Source organism: Lytechinus variegatus, chromosome 15 (genome assembly GCF_018143015.1).
Source record: "Lytechinus variegatus isolate NC3 chromosome 15, Lvar_3.0, whole genome shotgun sequence".
Taxonomy (NCBI): Eukaryota; Metazoa; Echinodermata; class Echinoidea; order Temnopleuroida; family Toxopneustidae; genus Lytechinus; species Lytechinus variegatus.
Window position 1 is genome coordinate 2,302,337 of NC_054754.1, and position 24,018 is coordinate 2,326,354.

Consider the following 24,018-nt stretch of genomic DNA (forward strand, 5'->3'; position numbering starts at 1 on the left):
TGTCTAGTTCTTCAGCACGCGACCCGGCATGGTCGACAACGGGCTCTGTTTCCATATTTTGTTGTCCTTCTTTGTTTTTTACTTCTTTTATGGCTTCTGATTCGTCTTCAATCTTTACCAGATACTTATGTATATTTTGATTTTTTAAGATCCTCTTCATCTCGTTAAAATTCCTCGGTCTTTTTCACCAGTTGCAAATTACGTTATGTGCTTCACAGCGCCATCTTCCGTCCTCTCGAAATTAAACGAAACTTTAAAATGTCATGACTTTCTTATTTTTCATCCAATTTTGATGATATTTTCAGTGTTATGCTTGTTGAATTTTTCTCTTTTTATTCAAATCAGCTTTTTGTTGGGGTGGACATGTCCTTTAAATATGAATCAGCTTGGCTTCCCGTTCGCATAATTTGTATATTTTTTTTCACTGCAAAGAAAAAAAAATGAAATAAAAAGAAAAAAAAATGTACGCAGCGGGGGGGGGGGGGGGATCCTGTTCCAGAACGTTTTCAAACCGATATTTTATTGCAAAATTTTACAGAATGTCACAGAAAATGTGCCCCTGGGACTTTTTTTCAATGTAAAACAACCATTTTCAATAAAAACTTGGCATCATCACCCCCACCCCCTTACGGGCAATCTGGAACAACTTACATACACCCCTCCCCTCTCCAAAAATAAATTGTATATTGCCATGATATATATATTATGTACAAAACATAATAAACATTTTCGAAATTCGTGAATGTTGAATAAAGTAGAAAAAAACCTAGCATTCGACAGAACTGTTAACTACAATTTTTTGCGGACCTATTAAAACTCGGGTTTAGGGTTTGATCAGAGGTCACCATGTAACACGTTTAATGGTTTGTAATGAGTGAGTCTTTGTTTTATCCATTAGATATGAATAATGAAATGGCTGTTATGTGAACATTTTAAATAAATGGGTCCATGTGATTTATGAGGTATCATTTCCATGAACTGCATAACGTCACGTGAAAGAGCATCCGTGTTGGAATGGAGGAAAGCGCCTGGAAGAATCGTGAAATTCCATCAAACTTAACAACTACGGAATGATGGCATATTTCAATATACACATTCATCATACTAAAGAGGTTGTGATATTCAAAACTTTATTAATTCATGTAGACTACTTGCACAACAAGTTCTTTTTTTAATGAAGAAATCAAAACAGTTATATACATTATCACATTCATATATTGTTTTAATATGGACATTATATTTTTTTATATATGAATGATATCAGATTACATGAATCATCCCCTCCTTTTGTCTCTCTCCCTTCCTTTCTCTCCTCTATCTTGAATCTCCCACACACAGACATCTCGCATAAGCGCACACGCACATACACACCCACCAGGGATGCAAAGCACACCCAAATAATCGTAACACCATTATTTTCCTTTAAAAATCTATAAATATGATATAGTTTGAAGATGACCTTTAGAAGTTTAAAAAGAACGAACCAGCAGCCAAAATATAGCCCCACCTCAAAGACCCTACTATACTCCTATCTGACCAGGGGAGTGTTTCATCAACATTTTCATCCGACAAGTTGTCAGATCTGACATCTTTCTATGATGTTGATTGGATGAGAGGTACTGTTACTATGGTAACTGTCGGATAAAATGAGACGTGTCGGATAAAACATCCGACAAGTCCTTTCATGAAATGCCCCATGGTTCACTGCCCATAATGCAACATTCTCAGCAGTGTAGTCTTGTAATATAGGCTCACTTGACATCATTGACTTGATATTCACTGCTCAATACTTCAATATCGCAATGATTGTTACCAGGTGCCATAACAGATACCTTTCGTTTCGTACAAGATTTAATTATTTATGAGTTTTAAGTTTATTCTATTGATTTCAAATCCAAACATGAAAGTATAGGAACGTTTTGGTTCCTATACCCAAATAAAGTTATTGGCTATTTCATCCTCTGAATTACCAATAGTTATATCAGAAGGTATATTTTAAGACTAGCCATTTACAGCGTACAACTAAGGGGAGACAACACATATTGTATTTTCGTTGAAAATTAAGATTTGAACACTCGATCACGTTGCCCCATAGAGGGCTATTATGTTTTATTATTTCGCAATATATAATCATGCAGCATCAAACGAAAACTTTTCTGAAATTGAATATGCACAGTCAGTGGCGAAATGGTTCTTAAAAGGGAATCAAATCTTGGTCATTATGGCCCGTATTCTGAAGTTGGGTTTAACTTAAACTCGGGTTTGAACTGGTTTAAGTATGGATAGCCAATTGTTACATAAAGCACTAACAGTAGAGATATATTTCAGGTCATTTTGCTCTCAAACCATTCATAATTGTTTAGGAAGTATAAAGAGATGATTGTCTTCACCATCGATGAATCAGGAAAGAGCACAGCAATCATATTAAGAAACACACAACTTCATACAAATTTTGACAATTTTGGCTTCACATAAATTTAGCGCAGAGATAAACCATGGTTTAAGTTAAACCCGACTTCAGAATACGGGCCAAAATGTGAGAGAGAAAAGAAAATTTGGTACACCAGGATTAAGAGTGAAAATAAAAAAAAAAACGGGAAAGCACTAAGAAATTATTCAGCACACATTCTTGTATTCCAAGGTAAACCACTGGGCACAACATTTATCTGTGGTCCCTTTCAGCCTATAATATATGCAAGACATCTGCTCATAATCATGTATGTTTCGACATCGAGAAGGTTTGGGGTCTAAACTCTAAACGCATGCATTTAAGAAGGAAAATTCAGATTGGTTGTTAATATTGACCATTTGAATGTGGATTTAGATTTAACCCCTGGGATCCGTTCTTAAAATCATTTCATTTTCAAAATATAAATAGAAAAACCACAGCTTGCATGGTTAGCTCCTATTCCCAACAGATCTGACATCAGTTTTTATAAAACTTACAAAAATGCATTATGGGAATTTCGATTTTTATTTAGCTGCTGAGCCCCATTACCATGGCAGTTACAATTGTGGCAAGTTTACCATAATTGTACGTCCATACCATATATGAAACGGGTCATCCGCTCTGGCCATGCAAATCACAGTGTAAACACACAATATCATTATGATTTAGTTTACCCTATTCACAATAAAAACAAACTGTAAACTGAAACAACATACACGAACTAGCATAACACTAACATTTATAGTGTATTAAGAATTATTTCCCAACTAATGCATCCTTATCATGTCCGTTATGAGAGTATACCAGGGGAGTATTCTCAGTCATCTCCCCCGCTCTTTGTTCTTTCCCAGTTTCTCGACTGGCCAGTTGACTCTCGCTCACTTTCTGAATGTGCATGGTAACCCAGCCGAAGAGAAGAAATATTAAGCATAACCCGAACAGGGTTCCAACTAGAAGCGTGAGCGCTAGTCTGAAGCTTGTTGCAGAGGCGATCGGGGTGATCAGGAGATTGATGGCTCCCGCAACGGAGTGTAAGGAGAAGTAAGCGATGGCAAAGACGACCAGCTTGCATTCCATGGGTGTAAGATCTGAGATGATAGAGAGCAGTGTTAAGTAGACGCATTCCGCCACGAGGGTCAGGATACCATATGAAATCACCAGAGAGGTAAGGTTGGTTTGGAAAATCAATACTCCGCATATAAACGAAATTATCTGGGGATGAGCAAAGACATAGAATAAGGAATTAGTTAGGGAAAAACATTCGTAACAATGAAATAGGACTAAATAAATGTATTCTATCGACGGACTCTACATGTGAATAAACATATTAACATACATTATGCCTCAAGGAGCTCCTTCGATGCATCCAGTACAGTGCTGCCGCAAGATCTTGAAGAATCCCCTAATGTAAATATTCTTAAACGCAAACTGAAAAAAATCTAATTTTGCAATACTCGTTGTAAACAGGTCTAGCTGAATGACTGATTTAATTGTACTCAGCTTTTGTGTTTATGAGTATTATGTGCGCTCATATCATATACATATACAATTGAGGCCAAAAGTTTAAATACACCAGTGGAATTCAATGAAATTTGTTCACTTTTGCCAAAAATCGTAAAATCTATTATATCTTCAGAAAAATATAAATACTTCCTCTACGAATTTGGTATCAAATGAAAGAATGTATTAAGCTCTTTCTTATGATTGGGATGCCGTTGAGATCAAGTATATTTCAGGTGGAATTTTCTTTGAAGAAAAAAAGTAATATTTGTGCCAAATGGACTATTGTTTGATATTATATTGTCAAACATCGTTTCATAGAAATACATAAATGTCAATTCTATGATTTATATTACATTCTCTATCATGATATGTAACAACGGAACAGAAAGTGTAATCTGAAATGTTTGAGAAGTAGCTAGCACAGATATGAAATCATTTTGTCAAGTTTTTATTTCAATCTGTCTAAAGTATGAAGATTGTAGGGGGGAAATGACACCTCAATATTTTTCAGCTCCTGGTGACGTAGCAATGTAATGAAGGGGTATGGTTATGTTTGATATCATATTCGTTATGGTAGCACAAATATTTTATAAAATACAGAACATTTTATGATGTTGGCAAGTGTTAACTTTTCTCTGAATTTCCTGGGTGTATGTAAATTTCTGGCCTCAACTGTACATGTATATTATTTGTTTATTTTTTCATCTATTTTTTCTTCCTAAATTTGCAATTAGCCAAAGTACTTGCCGGCCTGCTGCCCGCCTTCTTTCTACTTAGCTTACACTGCACTCCTCTTTTCTCCCCTCGCTCCCCCTCTCGAATATTGTAAAACAAAATATTTCTCACACGATCCATCAGTTACGTTTTTGTAAAATTATACAATAATTGTTTATATTCATTTTTTAAACCAAAATTATAAATATCATTATGACCCAATATGATTTCTTTGTTGTAATTTTGTAATGAAACTAAGTTAGGGGCTTGTCTTTTGTACAAGCTTTGCCTTTTTCGGCAAGACCCTCTGTTTTTCTTTCAAATACGAATGTCATATGAGGTAACTTTATTCATTGAATGTTGTTCCTTAAAACTAGGATTAATACATAGAGATCGATGTATATAAAAAAGGTGAATCCAGTCTCAGAAAGAGATTATAAAAGTCTTTTTTTCAATTTTCTACTGATGGTAAAGGTATTTTATCTCTTTTTATATTGTAGAACTAAAACCTGACTCATGAACCAGTGGCACTGCAGATTAATGATACAGCATGAACAATGAAAACCAGGGCCTGCCAACACTTATTTTGATTAGAGAAGCATGTTGACAGTTGTTGGTGTAATTATTCTTACAAGAACTTAAGAGGCCGGTTAAGAGGTAACTAAAAACGGTTTTTGTCTGTAAACATCGAAAGATGGGTAAACATGTATTGCTTTTTACCATGAGAATGACTGTCACGAAAATCCTTCCGCGTAAACCAGCAACTTTCCGTAGACGATCGCACACCATCCCTCCAAATATACAGCTGGGAAATGCTGCGATTATTGTAATCACACCAACTAGAGATATGTTAAAATCTGGAAAGTATTCGACCAAGTAAAGGGTGATGTTGAAAGACAGAACATAGGCGACTGCAATTCGTGCTGTTTGTGCGAGGATTATAAATACCATGAAAGACCAAGCAATCTGTCTCAAACTGATACGAAGCTGGCTCAAAGATGGCGTCAAGGTGTTCTGAAAATAAAAACGGATAAGAATCAGAATTTAAGGGTGACCTTCACTGATAAAAGTTACAGGCTACTGAATCCCTAGACAACTGGCAGCCATCTGTTTTGGGGAGTTTTTTTTTTACATTTAAAAAAAAATATTCTCGTATTTGGTGAGTAAAGCCAACGGAGTTCAGCGGAACAACCAACCTAACAGAGACCGAAGCCTTTGGTCTTCTGACACCCATGACTGTGAGCCAAACATCCGAGATGTTTAAAGGGGAATGAAACCTTTGGAATGAGTAGGCTTGTGTTGAAACAGGAAAATCAAAGAATAACAATAAAGAAAGTTTGAGAAAAATTGGACAAACAATGAGAAAGTTATGAGCATTTGAATATTGCAATCACTAATGCTTTTGAGATCCTCTAATTGCCAATGCGACAAGGATGTGTGATGTCACATGTGAACAACTTTCTCTATGATGGACTATAAAATTCCCCCAAAATGTCTCTTTTTGCCTTTTCTTATGGTGATACAAACTTTTATCCATGATGTATTCTTTAAAAATGTATTACATGCCCTCCTATAGAAAGAATACATGATCTACTGATAGATGTGATAAAAGAGGCAATTTAAGTGAAATATATACTAGTGTAATGGGGAGAGTTGTTCATCAGTGACATCCCACATCTTTGCTGCATTGCCAATGTGAGGATCTCCATAGCATTAGTGATCGCAATATTCAAATGCTCATAACCTTCTCATTATTTGTCCGATTTTTCTAAAACTTTCGTTTATCTGTTTCTTTGATTTTTCTGCTTTCACACAAGCTATCTTGTTCTAAAGGTTTCATTCTCCTTTAAATTCATGAAACGCTTTCAAGAACTGCAAACAGTTTCCTTACAATGGTAAGGAATTTCGTTGTGATCCTGAGACTCGTCCATCCGTCTAGTCCATTATAGTTCTCATTTCAACAGCTGAACTCGTCATCTCGGTCAAAGATATTTTCTTCAGTGATCAACGTCAGTTCTACCCTGATCGACATTTCTCTGTTACCCATTGGCGGCGGAAGCCAGAAAATGTAGGGGGTGTCCACCTGAAATTTTGGGATGGACACAGGTAAAAAAATTGACAAGCGCCCCCAAAGAAGGTTTTGAACCTAAGTTTTATGAGTTGGTAACCAAAAAATTTTTGACAAGCAAAAAAAAAAAAAAACGTTCATCATCATAAATTTTTTGAGTTGGTAACCAAATTTTTTTTTGACAAGCAAGGGGGGGGGGACAACACACGTTTCAGGGGGGGGGGTCCACGTGAATTTAGGGGGGACGCAGGAAAATAAGTTGAAAAGCACAACAAAAAAAGGTTATCAAAACAAAATTTAGGGGGGGGGGGACCGTCCCCCCCAACTAAAAATTAGTTAGGCCGCTTCCGCCGCCTATACTGTTACCTACATGAATATCCTGCATGAATATTGTGAACATGTCCAAAATATGAGTAGGGAATCAGAACGCTGTCGATCAGACCACCTCCCCGTGACGACCCCAGAAACTACCCCTGACAAGAATTTCCAGGTACACAAGATACTATCATACCTACATTATTACATTCCCCTTATTATTATTATTAACGATTTAATTCCAATTATGATGTAATGTCAATTCGTCCGATTACCAACTCGTCTACTATCAGTTCGTCCACTATAATTGCCATTGCGTCCACTCACCATTTCGCCAAATAACCATTTGAGCCAAAAGCCACTTAGTCCATAGCCTATACCATTTGGTCTAATTTGACGAAGTGTTAATTGGGCGAAATGAATGAAAATAAAATGGGTATTAGACCAATTAACTGGTTTGAGACCAAATGGTCACAGATGAACTGGTGATTAGACGAAGTGAATATTTGACCAAATGGTTATTGGACCAAGTGGCTGTTAGTCAAATTGTTGATGAACGGAATGGCATTAGACTAAATTAATTAAGGTAGAAAATGTGATGCGCGGACGAGTTAGCGTTAGACGAATTGGCAATTCAACTTATTTACTGTATCTCAAAGTAAGGAAATTTGCTAGGCCTAATATCCATATGATTTTAAATTTGCATGAATAAATCAAGCACATTGCGATTCATTGATAACGCCACATACTCGCCATAGCTCATCCAGTCACCGGTGGAACGGGCTCCACAGACCGGCAAAGGCTACCATATACATTGTTACAAGTGACATATTAAAGAGTTTGCGCACTGCGACACAAAACGCTTTCCAGAACATAGAAAATATATTGTCAAATGCACATAATGACATGGTGGATTAAAACAGCAGTTTCGTTCGGTCTGAACTCTCGACAAACGATATATTTGCATTTTTTCATCAGCTCCGAAAACTAGGACGAAACTGCTATTCCGATTCACCCATTTTTCGACAAAGACTTCCAGCTGTTCATTGTCATTTTAAAGGTATTTTCAAGACATGTATGTTCTTGAATTCGTCTCCGCTGCCGTTGTGAAAACTCCCCATTATCATCGGTGTGACTGAATCACAATCCGTTATACCTCGTTTTGATTATGATGTCCTCTGGGTTGCACTACTACCATGAAGCAAGAAGCGACAGCGAGAACGAGACCTGACCCACCACAGATGATGTAACACCATCTCCATCCCATGCTTTCACTGACAAGAATGAAGATGTATGATACGCCATACCCTGCGAGGTTACCGTACTGTCCTATCCCAAAGACCACAGTGTGTACCTCCTTTGGGGTGGTAATGGGTAAAAATAAAGAAGGGATTGAGAGGGCATCACATTGTATGGTATCTTAATTGGAACGTTAATTGGGGTGAACATAGTATTGGGTGAAACTAACAGGCGTATTATTAGTCTGCTGTGCAAAACCTTCTTCAGTTAATCACCCGTCTGAATGCGCAGCCTACATTAACTTGTGTCCTCAAGACCCTCGAATTGAAACAACAATTTTCTTATGAGCTAGTCTTTGTGTGAAGCCCTCCTTGTTGATCTAAGTTTTAATCAGGGTCTATGCCTGCAGACTAGCGAATAATCGGGGCCTTGGTGGTACTTCAATAATAAAACAAAGAAAAATAATGAAAACGAAAAGAAAAATGGATGAAATATGATATCGAAATATGATGTCAAAATATATGACAGAATTAGGGTTTTATTATTGAAGGCCCAAAATAGGAAATAGGAAAATGTAAAAAAAAGAGGAAAATGCTGAAATCGTAAACGACTTTAAAGATTTTTTTTCATATGCCATGTTGAGCCTTTCAGAATATCTGGCTCGTTGTGCCATTGTAAATTAACCAATACACTCTATCATTACTACACTAGAAATAAAAAAAGACTATCCATACGGGCATGTAATAACTTAAGTATACAGAGCGCATAATAATTATTTCATGACGAATATAGGACATCCTTTTCATTACCTTTTTGTCATAGCTTATTGCAAGCTATCACTTTCTTCTTTTAGAACAGTCTGTTCTCATGGATTTTTTTGGCAAAAACCATTACTACTTTCAAATTGTCCTTGAAAAAGATAAAATGCCCCTAAATTCAACTTAAGTTAAGGACTTAAATGTAACAGAAGATGGGGGTAAAATGGCAAAAACAAAGAAAATAAAAGTAGACTCTTACCTTCGGAAAGATATGTGATAAATATCCTAGAGCTAAAGGAGGATATGGACCCGAACTGAAACAAGGAGAAATAAAGAAGAAAAAATCAAAGCTTGATAGGACTTTAAAATAGAATTTCGGAAATGATACCTTTTAGCAATAACAAAATCCTTTATGGGGAACACATTGACCATACGGATTGACCGTCAATTGGATCGGGTTCGCTCGAGCCACTAATCCCCCTCTGTGGTCTAGTGGTTAAGGCACCGATGTTCTAAGCTGCGGGCCCGGGATCATTCACGGTGGATACATTTTTTCGGCCTCACCAAAGTTTTCAATAGGGGTATTAGCTTTGGGGAACTTTGATTTAAGCTACAGGTAACATTGTTCTCTATATCAATTTCTTTCACAATTTGAAAAAAACACACGAATTATTTTCAAAGCTGTTATACTTTTACACATAATGTAAACACACAACAGTTAAGGACGGCGGATCGAAGTTGAAAGTGGGGAGGGGGGCATAGGGGACAGGGGGCATCTTTTCTTGTGTAAACATGGCCATATGCAGAAATTGTATGCTGGGGGAGGGGCGGTGCACGTGTAGATTTTTTTGGAAAAAATCGAAAGCGAGGGACCGAAACGACCGAGCTTATCATTGAGGCGTTTTTGCATTAAAAAAATGAAATTGTTTGACTCTGTGCATAGTTTTGGTGAATTTAGTCGAAATCCGCAGTACAAAAATGTGAGTTTTCAAAATTTCGGGAGGGGGCTACTTCCCCATCCCCCCTCGTTGCGTACGGCCATGATCCTTAGACAAAGAAAATAATGACTTCTCTTACCCACTTACATGACTCATGAAACATAAGGCATGTAAGAATATTTTTATAAGGTTTTTTATTCATTATGCAATGGCAGAAGGAAGCAGAACGGTGCTAAATAAAGAAACCGGGCGCTCATCGGGCACGAAGAGTGGCGTTTCAGGATAACTATATGAAGAACAGGCACCTATATGAGAAGGCAAAGGGGGCACTCATTAACACATAAAACAGGAGGTCCTTCTTAGGTGAAAGGGGCACAGAACACGTTCGTGTGCACTTTTTCTTTGGTAAAAAGGGGCATTGATACCAGAAAGGGGACCTATAAGAAGGAAAAGGGCACTTTCTAATGGCATAAAACGGATCCTTCTCAGGTGAAAGGGGTATAGAACACGTTCGTGTGGGGCACTTTTCTTGGGTAAAAAGGGGCATCGATTCAGGGGCTCCTATAAGATGACAAAAGGGCACTTTAGACATAAAGCGGGTCCTTTTCCTGTGAAAGGGTGCAAAGAACGCGATCACGAGGGGAAATGTTCGGTATATAAATTTGGCACTGATACGAGAAAGGGAACTCGGAAACACATAAAACGGGTCCTTTTCCGATGAAAAGGGCATTGTACACGTTCATGAGAGGGCATTTTTTTCTTGTGTAAAAAGGGTAACCTTTTCAGTGCTTCAAAAGTGGGGCACAATGCATCCACTTTTTGAGACACCTGGTGTCTATAGGCGCATAATCTATGTTGTGTCATGTTCAATATTGCATTGTGTGATATTTTACAAATTTCTTCGATGTATTTCTTAATCGCCGAATGGGATAATAACGACGATGACGATAATAATGATAATATAATAACAACAATAATAATAACGAAAGTGATAATGACTGTATTAATGATAATAACAAAATCAATAATACTAAGAGCACACACCCGTGCCCTTACACACACGTTTTGCTCATCACGACAAAGACTATATTTTTTATTGGATTCCCTGGATTCAATTTCCGTACTTAATTTCCTTTTGATAATAAACTCCTAAAACTACACGTTTAATCAAATCATGAATATAACGCAAATTGGAAAAAAAAGTAGTTTTCCCCCTGCATGCTAAACTTTAAAGATACATTTTCGAGGTGTTATTAATCACCAAACAGCAAACCTTGATATTACTGGTCTCATTATTCGCATCCTGTCAAAGAAATGTGAACTTTACTCACAATAATATAAAGAAAAGTAAAAACCAGTAACCGAAGTTCCTAAGAAAAGTATTAGTCTTTTTGGGTACTTTAGACATTACTGACCATTCGCACAGTTTTGCGTAATAAACTGTTCAAATAGGCAGGAATTTGAGGTCTTCAGCGTGTATTGTCTTCTTCTCTTATTAGATGGGAATGCATTTAAGGTCAAAACCTATGTAAAGTTTTATGTTGATTCCAAATATATCATTTCTAATTGCCCTATTCAACAGCTTATGGTCATTTTGGCCACTTATGGCCCTCAAAATGACCAATGACATCAGTTCGGTTTATCCAAAAATACTTCAAATGTTACCAGAATCGTAATAAAGTGTGTGCTGTGTTGGTGTATTAATCCTTTGAATTGAACATTTCAAAAGTATTTTGACCTCAAGTCACTGACCTAGGGTCATTTTGGATACTTTAGACATACAGGTACATGTAACTGACCATTCGCGCAGTTTTGCATAATAAACTGTGCAGATATATGGGGATTTGAGTCCTTTAACGTATCTTTTCTTCTATGGAAATGCACTTAAAGATCAATCCTGTGTAAAATGTTATGTTGTGTTATGTTATAATATTAGCATCAATTATTGTTAAATGTGAAAATTTTGAAAGTTATGGGGTGTAAATCAATGCAATGATTTCATATAAGCCAGTGTTATTGGCCTATAACTATTGGACCCTGTGGTCATGTTGATCATTTCTTTCCTCTATATGACTAGTGACCACAAATTCTTTGGTTAAAAGTCTCAAATGTTGCTTAATATCATTATCGGCGTGAGCTACGACACCAATAATCAGGAGTATTGAAAAAATGTTATAAAACCTTCACATCGAGTACATACCGGTATACATGAGGTTGTTTGACCATGCACTTTGGTCATTTTCATGATTTCAGGCACACTGTCCTCTTCGTAAATATTAATGGAAACTTCAATTATAGCGGGCAGCAAATTCAGGAATGAAATATTTCTATTATTTAATGCTAGATAGGACATATCACAAAAAAATCTGAAGTAGATTAATACAATGTTTCCAAATATATCAGTCTTAATGACTATTTACAAACTAGTGGTCATTTTGGTCATTTTTTATCCCTGCCATTACCAATTACAATTGCATGTATAAAAATCAAATTGTGTATTTTTGTAATAGGTATTATATCAACCATAATCAGTGACAAATCGTTTAATTCAATATGATATTATGAAAAGTACATAATCAAAATCTGACAATTTCGGTCATTTTGGCTACTTTGACCATTTATCCAATGTGTGAATTTTGAAATAAACATGACTGAGCAGCAATTGTAGGTCTATGAAAATGCGTTCAATCCCTTTTAATTGGAAATATAAAAAATATAAAAGGCTCACGTTGAGTAAGAATTGTGCCAAATATCTTGGGACTGTCTACCGTGGCCCCTTTGGTCACTGTATGGTCCTAAATAGCCATCAAAATTTACCTTCTTTAAAGTCAAATTATGCTGAGAATCTTTACAAAGCAAAATTGGTCACAGTGGACTCCATTAAAGGACAAGTCCACCCCAACAAAAAGTTTATTTGAATTAAAAGAGGAAAATCCAACAAGCATAACACTGAAAATTTCATCAAAATCGGATGTAAAATAAGAAAATTGTGCTATTTTAAAGTTTAGCTTAATTTCACAAAACAGTTATATATGCACATCCTGGCCGATATGCAAACGAGGAGACTGATGATGTCATCCACTCACTATTTCATTTCTATTTTATTATATGAAATATTCTAATTTTCTCCCCATTTTCAAGTGGAAACAATAATTAATTCCTCCCTGAACATGTAGAATATTCATTGTTTTTAATACTACATGATTCAGTCAACTTGGTCCTTATTGTCAAATATGTAAAAAATGAATTATTGTATAATTAAAACAATAAAAAAAGAAATAGTGAGTGATGTACATCATCAACTGACTCCTTTGCATGACACTGAATGTGCATATCACTTTTTATGAAAAATAATCAAACTTTAAAATGCCATAACTTTCTTATTTTACATCTGATTTTGATAACATTTTCAGAATTTTGCTAATTTTTTTTAATCTATTTATTCAAATAAATATTTTCTGGGGTGGACTTGACCTTTAAGAGTTTTTACCATCATTCATTTTGACCAACTTGGAGTTTTTGGTACAACGCTTCACAAAACTCATATTTACCCTGAATTCTTTTGAAGAAGTACTTGGTAACAAAATACATTCTATATGAAATCATCCCTTATGCCGATTGTTGGCCACTCTATAACAATTTAGGGCAAGTTTTCCACTTTCAACTTCACCAATTATGCCAATGTGAGGTTTGCGAAACATACATATGGCGAAGGTGGTAAAATGCATGATAAGTAAATCTATTCATGAAATTTACTTTCAACAATCGCTTTGTAATGACGCACCTTTGAATTGAGGATTAATGCCTTCATCCAGAACATACGGGGAATGATATTCTGGCTATTTAAGTACCATGTAGTGACCAATAGGGCCACATTAGACCGTAGTTAGGTATTTTGAGAAAAAAAATACTCAAGGTGAGCTTGTAATATTTCCAATCAAATGGGATTGAATGCATTTGCATAATTACTCCACAGTCATGTTTATTTACTGCTAAAGTTATACATTACATTATATAAATGGTCAAAGTGGCCAAATGGTCACAACATTTTGATTACGTACTGTTAGTAATATTATATTGAAATCAATAAGTATTTTGTCACTTATTATAATTGATATAATACATCTTATTAACAACACAGAGCAATAGCAACATTTGAATCCTTTTGATATATTCAAATGTCATTGGTCATTGTCGGGGCTAAAAGTGACCAAAATGACCACTAGTTCATAAATGGTCATTAAGACTGATATATATCGAATCATTGAATTAATCTACTTCAGAAAGTTTAGGGTTATGTTCCAACACTGAATTGATGCTAAAATGTCTCATTCCTGAATTTGGTGTCCCATATATGTGAAGTTTCTATTTACATTTACTATGTGGTCAAGGTGGCTAAAATCATGGAAATGACCACAGTGCATAGTCAAAAACCTTATGTATGCTCGATGTAAAGGACATTTATCACTTTTATCAACACTCTTCTCTGATTATTGGAAGTTCTTGTTGATAATGATACTGACCAACATTTTAGCCCCTTTTGAATCATCAAAGCATGAGTGGTCTCCGGTGAGGAAAAAGTGGTCAAAATGACCACAGGGTCTAATATTTAGGGCAATAACATTGGACTATGTGGAATCATTGTATTGATTTCATCCAAAAGCTTTCAAACTGATCCCCATTTAACAATAATTGATGCGAGTATTAGCGCAATCCTGAGCGTCCCCTCATCATGTTCGCTACAGGCTGAATTAACATTCACATTGGGCAGGGGTCAAGCCCAGGGGTCAAGGTGGCCAAAATTACCAAGGTAGTCAAAATACTTTGGGGATGCTCAATTTCAAGGATTCATACACCAATGTCAGGTCCCACAGCACACTCTTGTTACGATTCGAAGTATTTTTGAGAAATTGAACTGATGTCAATGGTCATTTTGAAAGCCATAAGTGGCCAAAATGACCATAAGCTGTTGAATAGGGCAATTAGAAATGATATATTTGGAATCAACATAAAACTTTACATAGGTTGTGACCTTAAATGCATTCCCATCTAATAAGAGAAGATAATACACGCTGAAGACCTGAAATTCCTGCCTGTTTGAAGAGTTTATTACGCAAAACTGTGCGAATGGTCAATAATGTCTAAAGTACCCAAAATGACCCTCATATGTCAAAACTGATGGAATAAGTTACAAGAGGTCAAAATACTTTTGAGATGTTCAATTTAAAGAATTAATACATCAATATTTTGTGTCACAGCACATCCTTGTAACGATCCTGGTAATATTGAAATATTTTTAGATAAATTGAACATGTTATTGGTCATTTTGAGGGCCATAAGTGGCCAAAATGACCATCAGCTTTTCAATATGATCATTAATAGTGATATATTTGGAATCAGCATAAAGTTATACACAAGATAGACCTTTAAATGCATTCCCATTTTATAAGGGAAGAATATTAAACAAGCTGAAGACCTCAAATTGCTGCCGATTTGCACAGTTTATTATGCAAAACTGAGCGAATGGTCAGTTATGTCTTAAGTACCCAAAATAACACTCATAGGTCAAAACTGGTGGAATAAATTACATGAGGTTGATTGTGATGATCTAGCGCACATTTGTAAAATAAATGTGGATTTCTAAAGACATCCAATCGCAGTTCTGATCAATATTTGTTACGTATTTCGGACAAAAAAAATCATCAAAATGGTCATTTTTGGTCAAAACATGGTCAAAATTACCACTTCTATTGTGATTTGGCTAATGAAACCACTTTATCTGGAAACTGGGTGCATTTCTACTTAGGATAGACCCTTTTAATTGGAAGTGGGTACAAAAGCATTCTGTTAAGGGACCATTTTCCAAAGAGAGGTCAAAATGGTCATTTTTGGTCAAAAATTTGCCAAAATGGCCAAAATGCCGTACGGCAAATACGGTAAATACGAAGTACGGTAAATAAGACTGGCATTTTTGGAATCAGCACACAATTTTACCCCGGATAAGCCTGTCAAACCTTCCCCAACAACAATTCTGAATAAAGCCCCCTATCTCCTAGACTATATCATGTATGTTTTTTTGCTACATCTTGTTACTTCGGGTTATTAAGGTACTTTGGGAATACTTTACCGGCAAACTGGCTATTCTACAGTATATACGCTCGAAAGTGAAGCACCTCCATTCATCAATTAAGTGGTAGGCCTATATTAATTCAAGTTCAAGCCCTGATTGCATCAGTTAGGAAACCAAAGAATTCTGTCGGGTACACGTTCACCTCACCTGGGTTCAGTGTACGTGTAGCACAATCTATCATGTCTATTGCTGAACTAGGAAAACATGCCATTGACAGAGTAAAAGAGTCTACTTCTTCACTTTTCAATGAAAGAAACGGAATTGGAATAGGAAATACTAGGGTCCGATACCAAAAAATAAAATATTTGATTTTATATTTCGGTAATAAAAACAATAGCTAACGTGATAAGTTCATATGATGTGTACAGAGAAATTACGTGAACTCGAACCACACATTTCTGATTTTAAAAAATTAACAAACAGTGACCGGACGTGAGAACAGTGCAACGATGATGGAAGGATCACCCCCCCCCCCTCCCTCCCGGAAAAGAAATTTAAAAATGAAATATAAGAAAAATAATCAATGAAATGAAATAATACAAATAAATGAATTGATGGAAATGAATGAATCAAATCATAAAAATAAAAAAAAACATGAATAGATAAATGAATATTATAGGTGATAAATATATCAATTATCAAAATCGTTATTATCTTTAATCACTACAACGTACAATATGCCGAAAAAAAAGCGAAGCAAGGCGATCGCCCAGTAGTTTTCTACGAAGCCTGTGGTAAATGTACAGAGGGTCCACAACACGGTGAGTATCCCAATGGCAAATGTCGGTCTGAGAGAAAGCCTTTGAAACAAGCCTACGATTGGAATTGCTGCCACACCCTGTATTATGAGGTAGATAGGCCCAGCTAATACGTCATAAAGTGTACCTTGTCCTGTGTATCGTATGCCACACACATCTGGTAAGAAAAACGTGCTGTTTTCAGAACACCTTGTTTTTTCATAATGAAGAGAAAATGGTGAGAAAATTATGAAATTTTAGTATCCTTTCTACTAATTTTATTGAAATCATTTCTATAAATTTGATCTTTCCCGTTTAATTATATTTTAGAACTTACTCAATCTTCATTATTATTCAGTTTGATTTTATACTATGCTATTTCATTGTTGTTCTTATTTCGGGTGCGTTATCTGGGATAGGGGATCTGCCCATACCTCCTGGAAAAAATAGAACTTCATGCAAGATGATTTCAAAGTAATTTGATCTCATCCAAACTTATATTCAGACATGCCCCCCTACTGATCATATTGCAGGATATATCGTATTGACGAGGATCATGATAATCATGATGAATTTTGTTATAAATGTACTGCCGTTGATAAAATCATTGCATAAGATCATTCATCCATACACTGTTATCTTAACTTACATTACATTTTAGCAGATTTGCCAACCGTAGTTTATGTAGTTTCATTTTGCTCCCTATCATCTTTTCAATGTTTTGTCAGCATAAAATATTTTTAAAAATACCTTCCTCTCTCAGCACACAGTTCCTGGCCGGTAATATTGCGATCGTGGAGGTAGTCACGTGCTTCTGTTTCTTTGATCACCTGACATTCTGTTTCACCAAACTCCAGCTCATTGGCCATTCCAAATATTGTAACAATGAGCAGATACCTGATTTAGAAAAAAAGGTTTCAGAAAGCAATACATGTCAATCAATCATGTAATCGACCAAATTAATTTTGAGTAGATTTAATAATTAGTGAATGATGACACGGAATTTCTGAAGAAAAAATGTTTTGTGACAGAATTTGACATGAAATTTTGAACATATTACATTTCCTCTTATATTCTTTCCTCGTGCCCCCACGTCCTTTGCGGGGGGGGGGGGGTGGTTCTAGTACCCTAAAGTATCCCATCTATCAGGTAAACATCCAGTTTGTTCATTACTTATTATTTTGTGTGATATTTTTTTTGTTTTCATTCTTAAAGATATGCACTTTGCAATGAGTTTAAAATCCGTGTTTAGATAATGATACTGGTCTCCAGTTATTCTGATAAATATAGTTTCTTTTCCCTTTTCGATAGAAGATAAATAACACCCCTTCTTTGTTCAAGCGACATTAAACCACGTGCAAAGAGAAAAGTTAAGCTCCGAAGGGTCCGAAGCATAAAAATACCTGTGTCTTCAGGCGCGTCCTATCCAGCTTCAGATTCTACTAAAGCATTTCATGTGGACAATAGTGATTCTAGTGATGCTTGTGCATGCATGGATGGGCCCATACATTTCTTTGTCTTATTTGATGCTAGATTCGGCTGGAAAACCATCAGTACCCCAGCCAGTACTTGACGAGGAGTAGGACCCGGGAGGGGGGGGGGCACTTACATTCACGAGCGGATACCATAGGCGACCAAAAAACACGTAAAAAGGATGTCCTTTTCAAGATGGGGCACGTTTCATACGTAATGTAATAAGGGTGTCATAAACACTAAAATAGTGAAATAAGGGTATCTATTTCGCGAGGAAAGCTGCGTGTATAGGGTCAAATTTGCGAGGGTATAAAAAATAAAGACTAAAATGTTTTATAAAGGATGTACTTCTTGCCCCAGGAGTGTTTAGAGTACGATTTGCGCCAGTTGGGCTGTACTAAACCCAATTAGCATTGACATAATTATCGCTGTACTTGTTTAGGGGTTCAACTCAAGGAATTGCCAATAGTATCGTTTTGTTTCCAATACTTGTTAACGGTAGGGTTTCACACGCCAATACTTGTTAAGGGGTTCATTTTCAGAATATGGAAAATACGTGTCTAGGGTGCATTTTGAGATCTCATGGTCGCGCATGGTATCCAACCGTGAATGGAAGTCCCCCCTCCCTGGGAGTAGGACCTAAATAGCCAAGTCACGTGGCCTTTTCAAAAGGCTAGCAGTCCCTGGGCTTTTGTTGTTTTTTCATAGTTTTCAATGCGTCGATAAACCCAAATTGAGAAATAAGACCTTCACAATTTTCTGCTAATTGTTAGACAGTTTTGGACAGACTTTGTCATCCGACGACAGGAAATCGTTGATGTCTGGACAGGGGCGGAAATCTTTCCCAAAAGGTAGGGGGGGGACAAGGGACTGGAAAATTTGACAAGCAAAAAAGGTTATCACCCCAAATTTCAAGTCATTTCGACGGAAATAAATTTGACAAGCAAAAAAAGGTTTTCATCCAACAAGTAGGGTCATCTCGATTTTGAATGATTAATTCTTACCATCATATAAGACCAGAAATAGTAGGGGACATTTGGTATGTCCCCCTACTATTTTGAGTAGGCGGGGCACGTCCCCCCATGGATTTCCGCCCATGTGTCTGGAGTAAGCGGATAAAAAAAATTCTCAATGTTTCTTTTGGCAATAGACAAAATTTCTCGAATGCGACAGTATTTCCTTCGTCGTTCATTAATTTAGTCATTGTCTCTTGCATGCCTTTGATTTCATTGATGATTCGTCTGTTCATATACCGAAGAAATTTTTTTAAGAAAATGATGTTTCGTTGATCATTTAAAAGTAAGATTATAATATAATTATAAAAATCAATTCAAAGCGTTCAAATAAAAACGTGTAATCACAAATTAATAGATATGTACAATAATAAAGATAAAAAAGACAACAGAAAAATAAAACTAAAATTTAAAAACAAAAACTGAATGCAGCGTACTTGATTGGAAAATGGCGTATGCGAAAGTTAAGGTATGTCTTAATAAGATATACCAATAAGATGAATATTCAAATAACAAGTAATACAATTAAATGACAAATATATGAAAATTAATATAAAAACAATGGAGTAAAGGGGAATATTAATACGAATTAAGGAGGTGAGTTTTATATTTTATGTTGGATGTTGAATGAGGGCAAGTCTAAAGAATTCCATACAAAAGGGCGTGATGAAGAGTTTGTTTGCTTCTATTTACCATTTTTTCCTTTTATCTGTTTATGAAATTTATGACGAGATCTGGTATTGTATGTATGAATTTTAGAAAAATAAGAAAACATATTCATATTATATAGACACATTGTTTGTGAATCGAAACGTTGCATAAGAGATAAAACCTGCAATTTATTACTATCAAAATATTGTGGGGGTTTTCATACGTTAGAATAATTGGGATGTGTGCGCTAAATATTTTGATTTTCTTATCATTCTAATTGCTCTTTTCTGTAATTCGAATAACACCTCGACCATTTTACTATAATTATTTCCCCAGATTGAGTTACATATGTTGTGGTAAAACATATGCATTATTGATAATACAACTGATATAAAAAAAATATTAAAAGGTAATTCATATTTTAAACGATTCAGAATACAAATATAATTAGAATTTTCTCTCGATATGTTACCAATATGTTCATTCCAATTCAAAAATTCATCAAGAATTACTCTGAAAAATTTCAAAGAATTGCAACGTTTGTTGTATCATTAGAATCTATAATACACACATGCATTGGCGGCGGAAGCCAATAAATTTAGGGGGTGTCCACCTGAAATTTTGGGATGGACACATGTAAAAAATAGGACAAGCGCCCAAAAAATTTTTGACAAGCAAAAAAAAAAAAAAAAAAAAGTTCATCAACCTAAATTTTAGGGGGGGGGGGACAAGACACGTTTCAGGGGGGCCACGTGAATTTAGGGGGGAGGAGGAATACAAATTGACAAGCAAAAAAAAAAGGTTATCCCAAAAAAAATTTAGGGGGAACGTCCCCCCACCTAACATTTAGGGGGGGGACACGTCCCCCCCGCTTCCGCCGCCTATCACACATGTCATTATTCTTGGAATTTTACTTTAAAATCTAAATAAGATTTGTTTTACATTTTTAATAAACATAATTTAGTGCACTTAAACCATATTGCTACTTTTGAGCGATTAAAATTAACATTTGCACAAAATTCATTAAAGTTAATATTGAATGCAATAAGATTGATATAAATTAAAAACAATAAGGGCCCTAAAATTGATCCCTAGGGCGCACCAGTATCGATTGATTTAGCATCAGATAAGAATGAATAGTAGTAAATTGCTTTCTATTACAAAGATAAGGTTTAAACCATTCAAAAAATACATCTGACACCATAGTATGTAATTTCTCTAAAAGAATAGTATGAGAAAGTGAATCAAACGCCTTAGAAAGATCCAAAAAGGTCCCTATTACACTATTATATCCATTCATTTCAAAGGAGAAAAAGAAGTAGAAGAAGCAGAAGAAGAAGAAAAAAGGAGAAAAGAATATAAAACCGTCCTTCGCCCATTCATGATCTGTAGATAGAGGCAAACGGGGAGCCCGATAATAAAAATGATTTTTAGTTAACTCGGCTTGACAGTGATAGGCATTATAAAGGCCTTGCTTAGGCTAGCTACATCTCGCAAGAAAATTTTGTTTTAGTTCCACCAGCATGAAAATATTGATTGTTCGCTTTTGTTTCAATCTTTAGGCCTACATCAGTTAAACAGTTTAGTGGACTTTTGACCGGAATCGCTGAAAAGGTCAGTGGTTTCACACTGATATCGCCTTGGTTTTCCTTTATCATATCATTGCTAAAACAGGAAAAATATCTTGTAAATTTAATGTTAAATTACATATTTGCAAAATAAGCCCCTTGATAAACCCATGGGCGCATTAAAAAAATACAGGAAATATTAAGAGCAGAACATTTTGCAAAACAAAATAATAGAATTATCGTGTAAATTGTTATGACAGAAAATTTGAAATTTTCTTCAATGTAACACAAAAAAAAACAAAGAAGAAAACAAAAAAGTTTTATTACAGAAAATTTGCAAGGTTCCATACACCATAGCAATTTTCTGCATTTTTACACAATGAATGTAAGAATAACAATGTACAAGTGTTCTCGAAAACACCTGTAATCTTATCTGTTTCTTTGTTTTCCTTCTTTCTTTCTTTCATTCTGTGCGCACTGTACTTCGATTGATTTGCCCTGTCACTTGAAAACTTTTCTAAATCTTTTGCCCAGGACGTCATTCCCAATAAAAATCATTTTATGTGCTATGGTCAAATGCATGAACCTCCGATAAGAAACAAAATCATTTTTGATAAATATAACTCAATTCAGGATTTGAAGTTGTGAAGTCGTATTCATTTTTAAAGTCTCATCTAAATGAATAAGTATACTTACTGTTGAGTGAAGTTCATTACATTGAGTAGGGTGATGGTAGTTAGCCCATACACTCGCCATCCAAAACTGACTATTGCCTGATCGTTTGGACCGTCCGCCTTCGATTTCTTAATCAACAACAATTCCTCGCTTCCATCCATGGCGGGAATGTTGCACTTGATACAATGTCAATGGTCTTTCCCTTTGCCTTTCAGACAGAAAGGCCTCATATAACCATATAGTTATGCCGAGTAAATTCAAATCACTGGTGGTATATTATGTTATTCATATTCAGCTATTAATGCAAGCGTCTTATGGTACCGGGAATTTCCTGTGATGACGTCATAATCGACGGTGCGTTCCCGATATGATTGCATGACCGATGAAGTGAGAGGGGATATGGGGCTCTAAATATAGCGAAGCTTTCCAGGAATTCTTCTTGCACCGTACTCCATTTCAACAGCATTTTATAAAGTTCTTTGATTTCTTTTGTTATCCCACAGACTGGTAGAGCATATCGTGTGTGTGTGTATTTGAGTTTTGTCAGACGTGTATCAGTCAGATATGATTATTTACGTCTGGGACCGACCTTTAACGTCACCAAGATCCGAAAGACGTGACCAGGGCTCGATTAACCTCGAACCTCTGCATCAATTTGTAACTTCCCCACATAGCCTGGATTACAGGCGCACGCCACAACGCCCAGTTAATATCGGAAGAATAAACTCTCTCTATCTTTATATCACGTCTTGTAACCGATAAACTTTGTCAGGTCAGAGATCATGTGTGACGAGACGACCCCTGGTGACTATGCCTAGTATAGTGACCTAGTTTCCAAACTGTTGCAGAATACTTGACCATGGCTCTTGTCCTAGACAAAAAAAAGACACTCATTCAGGCGTATTTTCATAAATATTATAAATCTCCTAGTTGCTCCGATACTCTCAGCAGTCCTGCAGCATGCAGTTTTGATTAGCGTTACGGCACATCCATTATAAAGCACAAAATATCTCCGCTATGGTTTACTCCTACATGTTAAGAGTAATTTTTGCCGAGTGATTTACCAAAAGACCAATGTCCATCGGATATCCTTCCATCACTGCGGTGATGATTTAACATCGCACCTGTAAATCACGCTCCAACAAACTGGTTGTAGACTGAAGCTGTATATATAGCATTTAGTCCAGTAGACGGTCTCATAGGCCATGTACAAGACCCGGAAAAGTTGTTAAGTACAAGGTTTTTTTGTTGACTCGTGTTCTAGATGGGTATTGAAGTAAATTCAGCTTGGTTGCCACCTTGGCAACCTTGAGCAATTTTTTAAATTAGCCTAATTAGCATAATCATCTAATTAGCATATGTACAATATTTAATATACTACTTCCCTTAAACCAGAAAGACTAAAAACATAAATAATATCATTTTTCTAAGAGGTCCTGTGACGTTGAATCCATGCATAACAATATTTTAAATATCTAAGTTATGCAATTATCGTAATCAGCCTAATTAGCATAATGAGCTAATTAGCATAAGTGTAATACACTGTATATATATATATATGTATCTGTGGATGTCTATCCAAAAAAATCACAATACGTAAATAATGCAACATTTTTATGGTTTTCTATAGCGAGGAATTAATTTATGACATTATTTTTCCATTTTAACCAATGTAATCACTGTAATTAGCGTGATTAGCATAATGCACTAATTAACATATCTGTGTGTAATATATATAAAATACATATTTCATTGTCATTTCATATCGAGAATGCCCGAAAAATGAA

The 24,018-nt window shown here is 35.8% G+C and overlaps 1 protein-coding gene across 1 annotated transcript; it reads right to left on the reverse strand.

Moving 5' to 3' along the window:
* Positions 1–1,689: 1,689 nt before the first annotated feature.
* On the reverse strand, positions 1,690–22,625 carry LOC121429267. The gene is made up of 7 exons (XM_041626250.1): positions 22,253–22,625; positions 17,602–17,748; positions 16,789–17,061; positions 9,306–9,360; positions 8,206–8,406; positions 5,387–5,680; positions 1,690–3,661 (listed from the first exon to the last, which is right to left on the reverse strand). The coding sequence occupies exons 1-7, from the start codon at positions 22,390–22,392 to the stop codon at positions 3,206–3,208; spliced, it is 1,566 nt and encodes a 521-aa protein (XP_041482184.1). The 5' UTR covers positions 22,393–22,625; the 3' UTR covers positions 1,690–3,205.
* Positions 22,626–24,018: the final 1,393 nt, after the last annotated feature.

Excerpts from the sequence above, each read along its gene's own strand:
- LOC121429267 (XM_041626250.1), bottom strand. The coding sequence starts at position 22,392 with ATGGATGGAAGCGAGGAATTGTTGTTGATTAAGAAATCGAAGGCGGAC. Across the intron at positions 17,749-22,252 it reads GTAATGAACTTCACTCAACA|GTATCTGCTCATTGTTACAA; the intron begins GTAAGTATACTT and ends TTTCTAAATCAG. Across the intron at positions 8,407-9,305 it reads TATCACATATCTTTCCGAAG|GAGGTACACACTGTGGTCTT; the intron begins GTAAGAGTCTAC and ends ACCACCCCAAAG.